Genomic DNA, 12293 nt, shown 5'->3' with positions numbered 1-12293 from the left:
TTATCAGCTGCCTGGACCTTAGAGCCGTATGTTTGCAGCTGAAAATCTTCTTTCCATCCAACAAAAAGAAGCTGGTGCAGTTGTTCATGGACACCACCACTGCCATGTAGTACTTCCAACAAGCAGGGCAACGTGAGGTTGTGGGTTCTGTGCCAGGAATAGTGCTTAACTTGAGTTGGTGATTTCCGGTTCTCTGCTCTAGCTTAAATGTTATCACTGGTGCTTGTAGCAGTCTGCCACAACGTTGCACTGTCTGGCTAATTTTGAGATGACTACAACTATAGTTAATTATTAATTCAATATACGTTACCAATGGTTATTACCTGCCTCCCAAGCCATTCTTATAGCCTTGGGGACCTAAAATTGTCCTATTTGTCAAGCTTGTGGGTGTGTGAGAGTTAGTAGTTGTGTTATTACTATCAATGGCAGCATGGCATGCCGTGGTGGCTGGCAGAAAGTAGTCTGGGAAAAAAAGTGAAGAATAAAAACCCACTTACCTTTCATGGCAGCTGTCTCTCCTCCGTCGATGCTTCTCTTCCTGGTGAGTTCCAGAAGCAGGAAACATATAGGCTACCCTAAGCCAATCACAATGCTGCAATGCAACATTGTGATTGGTCTGAGCGCCGTGGTTCAGTGCTCAGAGGGGGGTATGGGGGTCTGTGCCTGTTTTTCACCCTGGCTGTGTTTAGAGGCTGATTGAGAACATGTGCGCATGGCTTTTTGGCCGGCACAAGACGGCTGGCCAAACCATCATACGCACTTAGAGAGTGCCCACCTCTTCCCCCTCACACCCGTTCAAACCAGCCCGCCCTAACACAGCACTGCAGCTAACGAAAAATAAAATGATAATAAGAAACTTTATTTTTCCTTTTCCACTGCTCTGAGAGCAGTGGGGCGACGCTCCTCCACCTTGGCGCAGGAGCCGCCCCTGATGGCATGGGCAATGTGTGGTGCCAGTTGCAGTGGCTTCACGATGAGTGCCCTGGCTTTTTTTTTTCTTTTTTACAAGTTAAACACTGGCCAGGAAGCTCGGCCTCTCTGGATGTAGCAAGACTGCAAATGAATTTCCCTGGTGATGCACCACTTGGAGGGCTCAGAGCGGACTCAAACTGAGCCGTTGACACCTTGCACATCACAAGTGACAGTTACAACTGGTTGTGGGGCGAATATTTTCGATCTTTTCACCACTGCTAAGAATGTGCAATGTCTGCTTTTGTGCACTGGAGTATCCAAGACTTCTCTCGCTCATACGCATTCCCATGGACTTCTGTATTCCTTTCCACTGATACCTCTTGTGTCCAGAGTTCTGAAGTGCAGGACAAACCATGCCAAAGTCATCTAGAGGCCTCAGATTGGTCATGGAGAGTACAGTATCCCAAACTCCTGGTCATACAAATCAGTCCTCCATTCAGCCTGTCCTTTCGGGAGAGTCTTCTGTTGCAGCAGCAGGGAAAATGCTCTGCACCTCAACCTCCTCAACTGCACCTCCATGCCTGGAGATTCAGCAGCAACAGTTGAGAGCTTACTACTTTCCTCCGGAAGTTGTGGGTGTTATCTTGGCATTCGGGCGTCCCCAACCGAATCTGTATAGCCCAGACATTGGGATAAGTTTGTGGCTTAGTGCACTTCTAAACAGACCCATTCCATGCCAATTGATCTGTAGTTTTGTTGGTTGTGTTGGCTCTAGCCCAGCAAGGCCTTGCTTTGGTCACTGTTAAAGGATGCTTGTTGCCTCTTTCAGCCTTTTTACAGTTGCTTGACTAATCCTCATTGTTCAGCTTTCCAGTTGTGATGCGTTTCCTCAAGCTCAAAATATGTTTCCCCTTCATCTGTTTGTTATGACCCAATGGGATTTAATTTTAGTCCTCTCATCCTTCATGTGTGCACCCTTTGAACTTTTACAAAGCTGTTCTCTCAGGCCCCTCCGCTGTTCTCTCTGGCCCCTTACCTTACCTTACCCTAAGTCTTTCTTGTTGCCATAACATTGGGTGAATGAGTGAGCGCGTTACAACCCACCTTATGCCACTTTCTACCCATACAGGTGCATTCAGAGGATGTCAGACTACTTCCTTCTGAAGGCCCTACTCACTACCACCACCGACATCCATGCCATACTGGACCAGGGTGTCTCAGCTGCCCTCATCCTCCTGGACCTCTCCGCTGCCTTCAACACCGTCTCCCAACGCACACTAGCCACCAGACTCCACGACGCCGGCCTACAAGGAAAGGCCCTCAACTGGATAAACTCATTTCTCACAGACCGAACTCTGTCAGATTCCCGCCTTACATCTTGGACCCAACAGAGACCAGATGTGGAGTACCCCAGGGATCCTCCCTTAGCCCCACCCTCTTCAACATCTACACGGTTTCCCTCACAACCGTCGTCAGAAACCACAGGCTCAACATAGTCTCCTACGCAGACGACACCCAGTTCATCCTCTCGCTCGACAAAGAACCCAGCATCACCAGATACAACTTTCAAGAAGCGATGAAAGCCATCGCCACCTAGATGAAGGACAGCTGCCTGAAACTCAACTCTGAGAAAACAGAAATCCTCATCCTTGGCTCCACCCCCTGAGCATGGGATGACACCTGGTGGCCTCCTGCCCTCGGAAACCACCTCACCCCGACAGACCATGCACAAAACCTCTCCATCATACTGGACTCATCACTCACTAGGAATCACCAGATCAACACAGTATCCTCGGCCTGCTTCAACACCCTCTGCATACTCAAGGATAACCTCCGAATCCAGAAAAACAGTCACAAACCCTTATCACTAGCAGATTGGACTACAGCAACGCTTTCTGTGCTTGAATCCACAAAAATCTCCCCTGCAAGCCCCATACCGTCCAGAAACCCGCAGCCAGACTGATCCTGGACATGGCCGACCGCACCCACATCACGCAACGCCTAGGCGACCTCCATTGACTCCCCTTGGAAAGAAGAATAGCCTTCAAGCTCCTCAAAGCATGCATACATGGCCCTCCATAACATCGTACAAGCATACCTAAACAACCACCTATCCTTCCACGCACCCAAGATACGCCTCAGCTCAGCAACCTCTCTGGTCACCATCCCACGCATCTACAATACCAGAGCAGGTGGAAAGTTCTTCTCCTACCTCACAGCCAAGACCTGGAACGACATTCCCCTCTACCTCCGGCAAAGCCCTACACTGCTCCAGTTCAGCAAGGACCTCTTGACCTACCTCTTCAGATGAACATACAATCGAGCCATAGTAAAATTTTTGATTTGAAATACAATTTAGATATGCATATGATTAGCATAAAGTCACAAAAACATTCAAAGTTCTCAGATTTCCGCAACTTCAAATAAAAATAGCACCCATTATTTCTTTGAAAAGCTGTTTTTATTTCACACACTTATTTAGGTAAACAAATTACCATATTCTATAACGAGATGTGTGGTTTCTCCAAAGGGAAAGTGAAAAGAAATGTGCTAATGTGTGAGACAGATAAGGTGAAAAAGAGGGATATCAGAGTAAAGATGGGTTAAAAAATAATGATTAAATTTATTATAAACAAAAACTGGTTATAGGTAACGTCAAAACCAGTTAGTCAGGGCCTGCCCCTCATGGTTCATTCCTGTTCATGATTTTTCAAAAATAAGAAATGAGAGATATCATCTGTAGGTTTGGCAGGGTAAGGGTAGTGTGGAGTACAGGCCCACTTGGGAAAGAATGTTGACGTTTCGACCCTGGTGCGTGGAGGGTAAGTTATATCCTCCGCTCACGGCTCTTCCTCAGGACAAAGGGAGGGGAGACAACCTGAGGTTATAATCATAGTCTGATTCAATGCCGCAAAATAATGATCTGTAAACAGAGGCCAGAAATGTGCCTGCATCACTAACCTATACGTAGGTGTCTGTGGGGTGGCCTGATTACAGCTCCTAGTGGTGGGTAGTGTGTAAAAAGGAGGTATACATTGAGAACTACTGATCCTAATAAAAAGGATGTAATTGACAATAGTGAACCACAATCTTTGGCTAACCCGCACAGTGGTTGCGGTGTAGTACAGGCTACCCTTTAACCTTGATTTCTTAAGTCTGCCAAATTGACAAAGGAGATTTACTCCATCACGGGTGAACCAATCGCCCAAAACAGTCTAAAAATACAAAACATGTAAGGACCCTTAATTAGTCTAAAAAATGCCAACAGTTAATTCCCAAGAGATAGCTGCCCGTCTTGTGTGAAATTTACCTTGTTCTTAAAATTTGCAGAGCGGCCCGGGGGAATCCATGCCTCAATCAACAGGCCAAATCACGACTGTCTCCCGCGGCTGGATTTTGTGTGTTGAGCGCCGCAGTGCGGCGCGTGCATGTTGCCGTTGAACGCGCTGTCATCAGACAGACGTGTAAGCATGACTTCCCTGCTCCAGCTTGGGGGACCGCGAGGGTGGTAATGAAAAACAGACTTGGCGGCCCAGTATATCTCAAATAGGTAATACCCCTGGGGTATCTGTTCATTGGGTCCTGAATGGCACAGAATATTGAGACTTAAAAGCACAGAAAAACACCACATTAAATAACCAGAAAAATAAACAACTGTAATGAAAAAAACCTCAAATGTATTATACAATATACAGCGGTGGTGAAATCTGCACTAAACATAGTGAACTAATGTACATGTGCAATCTACATTGTACAGGTGATGTGTTTTGACGTTATTACACATAGACAGAGGGGTGCACATGACAAAGTTACTAGCCATTGTTTAGTGTTGCTACCTGTCTAGAAATGTCCTCATGTTTGTTCAGACCCTTCACAACAGTATCAAAAACAGCGCATTCAAAGCAACGTGCACCCGCCACACTGCAGCGCTCAACACATAAAATCCAGCCGTGAAAGACACAGTTGTGCTTGGGCTTGTCGAGTGAGGCCTGGATTCCCCTGGGCGGCTCTGCAAATTTTAAGAACAAGGTAAATTTCACACTAGACGGGCAGCTATCTCTGGGGAAATAACCAGTTGGCATTTTTTAGGCTAAATAAGGGTCCTTACATGTTTTGTGTTTTCAAACCGTTTTGGGCGACGATTGGTTCACCCGCGATGGAGTAAATCTCCTTTAATTTGGCAGACTTAAGAAATAAAGATTAAATGATACCCTGTACTACACCGCAACCACTGTGCGGGTAAGCCAAAGATTGTGGTTCACTATTGTCAATTACATCCTTTTGATTAGGAACGGTCGTTTTTATGTGCACCTCCTTCTTACAGACTACCCACCACCGGGAGCTGTGATCAGGCCACCCCACAGACACCTACATATAGCTTAGTAATACAGGCACATTTCTGGCCTCTATTTACAGATTATTATTATTTTGCGGCATTGAATCCGACTCTATGATTATACCCTCAGGATGTCTCCCCTCCCTTTGTCCTGAGGAAGAATCGTGAGCTGAAGATATAACTTACCCTCCATATGCCTGGGCTGTCCCTTTGCCCCTGAATTAGCGATACTGTACATGTCCTCTTATGAGGAGAAATTTATCTATGAGAATAACCCTTTCATCCAATGGATAAATAACTGGAATCGTTTTATTGATGATGTCTTCTTTGTATGGACGGGCCCAGAAGAAGAACTAATTAATTTCCACAACTGGCTGAACAATAGAACTCAAGAGATAAAATTCAGCCTGAATCATTCAAAGACCAGAATGCCTTTTCTGGATGTCGAAATGTATCCATCAGAGGAAGGTGGGTTAATCACCACCCTATATAAAAAGGACACCGATCGGAACAGATCATTACATTTTTCAAGCAATCATCCCCGGAGCCTCAAGGAAAACCTTCCCTACGGGCAATTTCTACGTATCCGTAGAAATTGCCCGCAAAAGGATGAATTTATGAAACACTCGGAGAAATTGACAGCAAATTTGATGGAACGTGGATATCCAAAAAAATTACTCAAACGAAGTATGAAAAGAGCATGGTGGACTCCACGGGAGTGTCTTCTAGAAAAGAAAAGCAAACAAAAAATGGACCGGATGGTTCTAGTCAGCACATACTGCCCAATTCAAACAAGCTAAAAAAAGCGATCAAGAGTAACTGGCATCTAATTAAAAATTTAAATGAGGAATTTTCAAAAGTTCCTCTATTTGCTTTTCGGAAAGAAGCTAGCATAGCGAATAAATTGGTGAGAGCATCAATGCCCACAAATGAACAGGTGACTTTGAGAACCATGCTTGGCCTGCCACCTATCCAAGGCCATCACAAATGTGGGAGTTGTAATTGTTGTGCGACCACAGATGAAGGGAGTATCTTTAAACACAAGACAATCTCATGGAGACACGAAACATTTACTAACTGCAAGTCACGTTATGTGATTTACGGTATAACATGTCCATGCAATTTGCTGTATGTTGGGAAAACCAACCAAGAGATCAGGATACGAATCCAACAACATAGATCAAGAATTAAACGGAAGGTTCTCAATGCTCCCTTGGTACAACACTGGCAATTGAAAAATCACCCAGAAACTGATTTACGTTGGACCGTAATAGCCAAGGTTGAGCAGGACAAGAGAGGAGGGGACTTTGAGGCGAAACTATCACGTTACGAAGCAATGATGATAGTTAGATTTAATTCGGCAATGGAAGGATTAAATGAGATCTCAGAAATGTACAAACTATCATAATAGCACACATGCCTATGACCGAGGTTCCCCCGGGTTCACTAATATTGTTTTCTGAATATGGCAATGGAAGGATCAAATGAGATCATATAAACGTACAAACCATCATATTAGCACACATGCAAATTTCCGAGGATTCAACGGGTTCTCCAATATTACTTTTGAATACATGGCATAATCTTATGATACGTAAAATGAAATCCGATTATCATCAGCCCTTAATAAAGAGCCACGTAACCTAAACCCACTCCAAGATGGCGCCGCCGTTTTGCAGCGAAAACACAACTATACGTCACATCCATAGATGGCGCCACCCGGAAATAGAATATACAGGGATAATGAGCGCACAACCGGTAGCACGATTGTCGCGCCTAAACAGAACCCCAGGAGCCGACGTCTGGTGATGACAGCCCAGAATCAAGGTAAAGAATAATATCAAAGCTTAGAAACGCTGCCACAATTATCCCAGAAAGAAAACTTTAGAACGTTTGAGCGCCGACCTGAAAGACATTAAAAATGTTTTGATTTGTCGTTTCAGGATTCTGAGTCGGCTCCCTACAATGGCTTCCCTCATTTAAGGTAAACACACGCAGACACACATGGCTATTTACAAATAGCGCATGGAGAATATATTGTAATATACATGGTCTTGGTTTACCATTACAGGGACAACTTTGAGATAACCCCCCCAACACAAAAAGAAAATAACTAGTACGAAGTGAGGAAATAATGACTATCAAGACTGGCTGATGGTAGAAAAGGGTTCACAATTGACTCTCGTATCATTAAATTACAGGGACATGTTGCATATACCAAGACACAGTGGTGAGTGACAACCAGTCAGTTAGATCTCATGTATCAGACTTTTTATATTGTGAAAAGTTGAGCTGAGCTGTGTGCTTCAATGTTGTTTAGGTGGTCCAGCGCCGTGATCTTGATGACAAATTGAATTGTTGCAAAAAAATGAGGTAAGATGTGTAATAGTGGATGTTGAGCCACACAGTAGTTTCCAGTATGGTATAGAACCCATTTCTAACGAAGGTCTCCCACTTCTTTACTTCACAGTGTGGTCCTGATGAGAACTCGATACTGAAAAGAGTTTGAAACGCGTAGACCTTTTGTTTGTTATGCCATAAGAATATTATTCAATACATGAGATTTCTGTAAAAAGAATTACAAATAGGTGTCAAATACAAATCTATGGCATCATTTAAGAAACAGTGGATTTTGAACAATTGTAAATATTAATGTGATACTGTTGAGTGTGTATGAGAGTGTTTGAGAGTGATCCACAAATGAGTGGTTGTGAGAGTGTTGAAAGGGGAGTGTTTTAATGTACAGAATGTTTTTCAAATATTGTATGGTATATGTTGTTTTTTAATTAAAACAATTTTGCTAAAAAATGATCAAATAATCAAACAAAAGTAAAAAGTGAATAAAACTATAGATTCATTCAAGAGAATCAGACCCCTTCACTTTGTTTCAGTCAATTGTGAGTCATAGAAATTTGTGGTGAAGTGTTAATGGCAGCATTGGCGTTTTTCTATTGTATATTACATGGGTCTAAACGTTGACATTCTTTCCCAAGTGGGCCTGTATCCGACACCACCCTTACCCTGCCTAACCTACAGATGATATCTCTGTTTCTTCTTTTTGCAAAATCATGAACAGGAATGACCCATGAGGGTCAGGCCCTGATTATCTGATCTTGATTTTACCTATAATCACTTTTCGTTGTTTATAATAAATGTAATCATTATTTTTAAAACCATCTTTACTCTGACATCCCTCTTTTTCACTGTATCTGTCTTACTCATGAGCACGTTTCTTTTCACTTCCCTTTGGAGTAATCTCTCACTTTGTTATAGGATATGGTAATTTGATTACCTAAAAAAAGTGTCTGTGAAATAAATACAGTTAGCTTTTCAAAGAAATAATGGGTGCTATTTGTATTTGAAGGTGCTCAAATTTGAGAACTTTGTATTTGTGACGTTATGCTAATCATATGCACATCTAAATTGTATTTCAAATCTTGAACGTTACTATGACTCGATTGCATGGCAAATGAGTCTAGGACCAACTGTTTTCTAACTCAATCGATACACAGGTCAGTGGACAGTATTTGGGTTACCCCATTATGTTATAATGGCTTCTGATGAACATGGCACAATCCGTAGCCGTCCTCCCCTCCACCCCACCCAGCGCCTTCAGGCCCTCACAGGTAAGTAGTGCACTTTACAACCCCCTGATTGATTGATTGATTGATTGAAGGTGTTGACTCCCTTTCTTGTTGGTCAGAACATCAATCTTCCAGGGTTCTTTTCTCCTCCTCATTCCCACTAGGACGAGGAGAAAATCCACTGGCTGGATCCAAAAAGGGCATTCAGTTTCTATTTAGATCATACCCAAGAACACCAGTTGTCCGATCAGCTGTTTATAAGGTTCACTGGAACAAACAAAGCAGGCATGTGCAGAAGTAGACCATCGCTGGCTAGATCATATCCTGCATTAAGATCTGCTACACATTGGCATGAAAGCAGCCCTTTGCAGGCTTGAGGGCTTATTCTGCTGGGAGCCAAGGCTGTTACCACTGCTTTGGCACGTGGGGTGCTTGTTCTGAACATTTGCCTGGGGTCTTCGTGGGCATCACTCCATATGTTTACGAAGCACTATTTTCTGGGTAGTCCAGTCCATCTAGTTGGACTTTGCCTGTCCGTCCTGTAGGACTTTTTGGTTTGAACCAGCTCAGAGAACCTCCTTCTGGGAGGTACTGCTTTGGTATCTATTCAAAAGGTGAGGAATCTGCGGTTAAATATCTCTCTCAGTAGATCAAGTTACTTACCTTCAGCAATGCTCTTTATGGTAGAAACTCTATCTAACCATAGATTCGGCACTGGCCCTCCCGTCCGCCTCGCTCTGTGATCTGGACTCTTCCATGTTAAAAGGTCCCACTTTAGATTTCTGCACATTGGTCTCAATCAATCTGAGGATGGCTTTGCGTCTGTCAGCACAGGTGAGTCAGAAAGCAACAGCAGCGTTCATGAGTGGAGCCTATATAGGCCTGCACTGGTCACTTCCAACAGCCTCGGTGTATAGCCGCCGAGGAGCATGGGTACTGCTGAACATTTTCCAGGTCCAGTCTGACGCCTGGGGGGCTATTCAAAAGATGTGGTTCAATAGTCTCTATCAGAAAAAGCGTTCCCAAAGTTAAATAACTTGTTCATCTGGTTGGTTACAAGGCTATGTAAATAAAGGAAAAAGTTCCCACCAAGAACAATATAAATTTCCAGATAAAGTCTCCTTGGTAATGGTTCATCTACTCTTACATTCCAGAGTGAGGTTTTCAACAGTCAACACTTCACTGAGCTCACTCCCTCATGGTTTCCGCAGGAAAGTGGTAACATTTGCGCGCCCCCACTACTTGAACTTATTGCCAGTGAATAAAACACTGAAAGTCAACTACTAAATAAAACTTTGTACATGTGATTTCCTTCTCTCAATCGAATTGCGATACCTGCTGCGATTTCATTTCATGCATCCCCAAAGGAGGGTTTTTGGCCACTGATGCTAATAAAGTGGTTGCTATTGATCTGTGAATAATGACCAAAACTATTTTCTACATTATGCAAAACTGTAGAGCTAGAGGCAACTTTACTAATTCAGTGCTTGTGTTTTGCCCTAATTGGTATCTAGAAGCACTTCAATTCCGATGGTAGTGATACTTTGTCTATGAAACTTGATACATCCTTACATTGACGGCCAGCTGTGAAATATTGTAACTGTATTTAATGTGTTTTTACTGCAAATATTCTTATAACTTGACATCCGAAAACGTATATTTTGCTGTTGTATTTCAAATCCACTGCAGGAAGAAGCACTGCATGCGTTTATTCAGCCGGAAATCCTTGATGGTGGGAATCAGTACTTCTGCGAACGTTGCAAGAAAAAATGTGATGCCAGGAAGGCAAGTGATTTTGATTAAAGATTTCTTCTCATAACTTATCGCATATGGTCAGAATCTGTTGTATTGTAACTGCGTTGTTTGCTTCTGTCAGGGGCTGAGATTTTTGCACTTCCCGTACCTACTGACGTTGCAGTTGAAAAGGTTCGACTTTGATTACACCAGCATGCACAGAATTAAACTAAATGACCGTATGACCTTTCCAGAAGAGTTGGATATGAGCGCCTTCATAGATGTCGAAGATGAGGTGAGTTATATTACATAATTCAGCAGCTTTCGACCTGTTTTCCTATCCAATGTGGTCTAGTATGTGAGAATGAATGTCCATCTTTGAGAGTTTGGCCTTTTTAAACAAGTGTGTCTCTCTCACTAGCTCAGGTTCAGCCCTCAAGTGCACAATGGAGGGCGGTGTGCAGCGGTGAGGAGTATGTGTGTAGTGCCTTAATCGCACATATATTAGCAGGGAGGCGGTGAGCCAGTAAGTCAGATAGGTGGAGTATCAACTGTTCACACCAGGGGTGTTTCAACTGTGGTATGGAGGTAATAATGGAGCGTGGTGCTCTATCTGTCGATGGTGTTCCAAATCAATATGTTATCACAGTGGTGATTTTAAGCAAAGGGTGACCAGGTCTTGCCTCAGCTAATTGACTTCAACCCTCGGCTCAGAAATGGAGGGTCCCCGGGACAGGAGAGGGATGTGTTTGATCCTCCATAAAGCTTAAGGCAGAGAGACCTGCTCGTTGTAGGAGAGCATACGGTGCCATTGCCTTAGGGTATCGGGGTGCCGTGTATCCCCTCGGGAGCGTGTTGCTTACTCTGTCCTGTGCAAGCTAAAGCTACATGTAGTACCAGTGGCAAATTTGAAGCTGCGGGTGACTCAAACTTGCATAAGCTAAAAGGTTTCTGCCCTCTGCTGAAAAACTGAGGGTCCCTGTAACGGGGTAGAGAGAAGGAATTAGTCCTACATTCACGTTACGGCTCAATGGTGGGGAGCTACGGAGCAAGTGACTTCAGGCCTCAGAGGTGCCGTGTGGCCCCTAGGGAGCAAAAACGTTTTCTACTGAGCCGGCAGCTGGTTAATACAGTCATGGAAATCTCGCTGCAAGTTTGGGGTCAAGTATGCAGTAATGACAAAAAAGCAATAAACTTATCGTAGTAGAGCTTGAAGACAGATACGGACTGTCAAGGCCGTTTACTTATGGTTCACGCTTTGTGGGATTGCCCCTTGACCTGCCCTATCTATCCACCGGGTCCGGGAGGTACTGGAGACGCCAATGAACCGTGAAGATGTATGCTTTGTGTTTGTCACGTGACGCGCAGTGATTCGCCTCCTGCGTGTGACGTTTAGTGTGCTCGGTATCCCCCTCACTGACTAGTATGAAAATAACGGCCATTGTTAAATGGTATCTCTGATCACTAGGTACTGCTTACCTCGTGAATAGAAGGCATTGTTCCTGTTAAGATCTAGAGACAATCAGTTTAAGTGAACGCTCCTCAACAAAATCTTGAATTACCTGATTTAGTAATATCGCTGTTGAATTAAGATCAGTAGTGGCGGCCATGATGGAGTAGGGCCGACTGTTTAGGTTCATTACTTTTGGTAAAGCAAAAAGCTCCGTTATTAGTGTGTAGCGCTGTATGTCGTGCACCCTTTATTTATCAAATAGCGAATCCATTGT

At 43.8% G+C, this 12293-nt stretch overlaps 1 protein-coding gene across 4 annotated transcripts in view; it reads left to right on the top strand.

Moving 5' to 3' along the window:
• USP47 (ubiquitin specific peptidase 47) overlaps positions 1-12293 on the top strand; it is a 1403284-nt gene that overhangs the window by 298037 nt on the left and 1092954 nt on the right. For all 4 annotated transcript variants that reach the window (XM_078680933.1, XM_078680934.1, XM_078680932.1 and 1 more), the window contains 2 exons: positions 10522-10617; positions 10709-10861. In XM_078680933.1, coding sequence (XP_078537059.1) covers positions 10522-10617; positions 10709-10861 — 249 coding nt within the window. The remainder of the gene's footprint in view (positions 1-10521; positions 10618-10708; positions 10862-12293) is intronic.

The sequence above is a fragment of the Lissotriton helveticus genome, chromosome 3_1 (genome assembly GCF_964261635.1).
Source record: "Lissotriton helveticus chromosome 3_1, aLisHel1.1, whole genome shotgun sequence".
Classification (NCBI taxonomy): Eukaryota; Metazoa; Chordata; class Amphibia; order Caudata; family Salamandridae; genus Lissotriton; species Lissotriton helveticus.
Note: the sequence above shows the minus strand (reverse complement) of the source record. Positions and strands in the feature narration are given on the sequence as shown.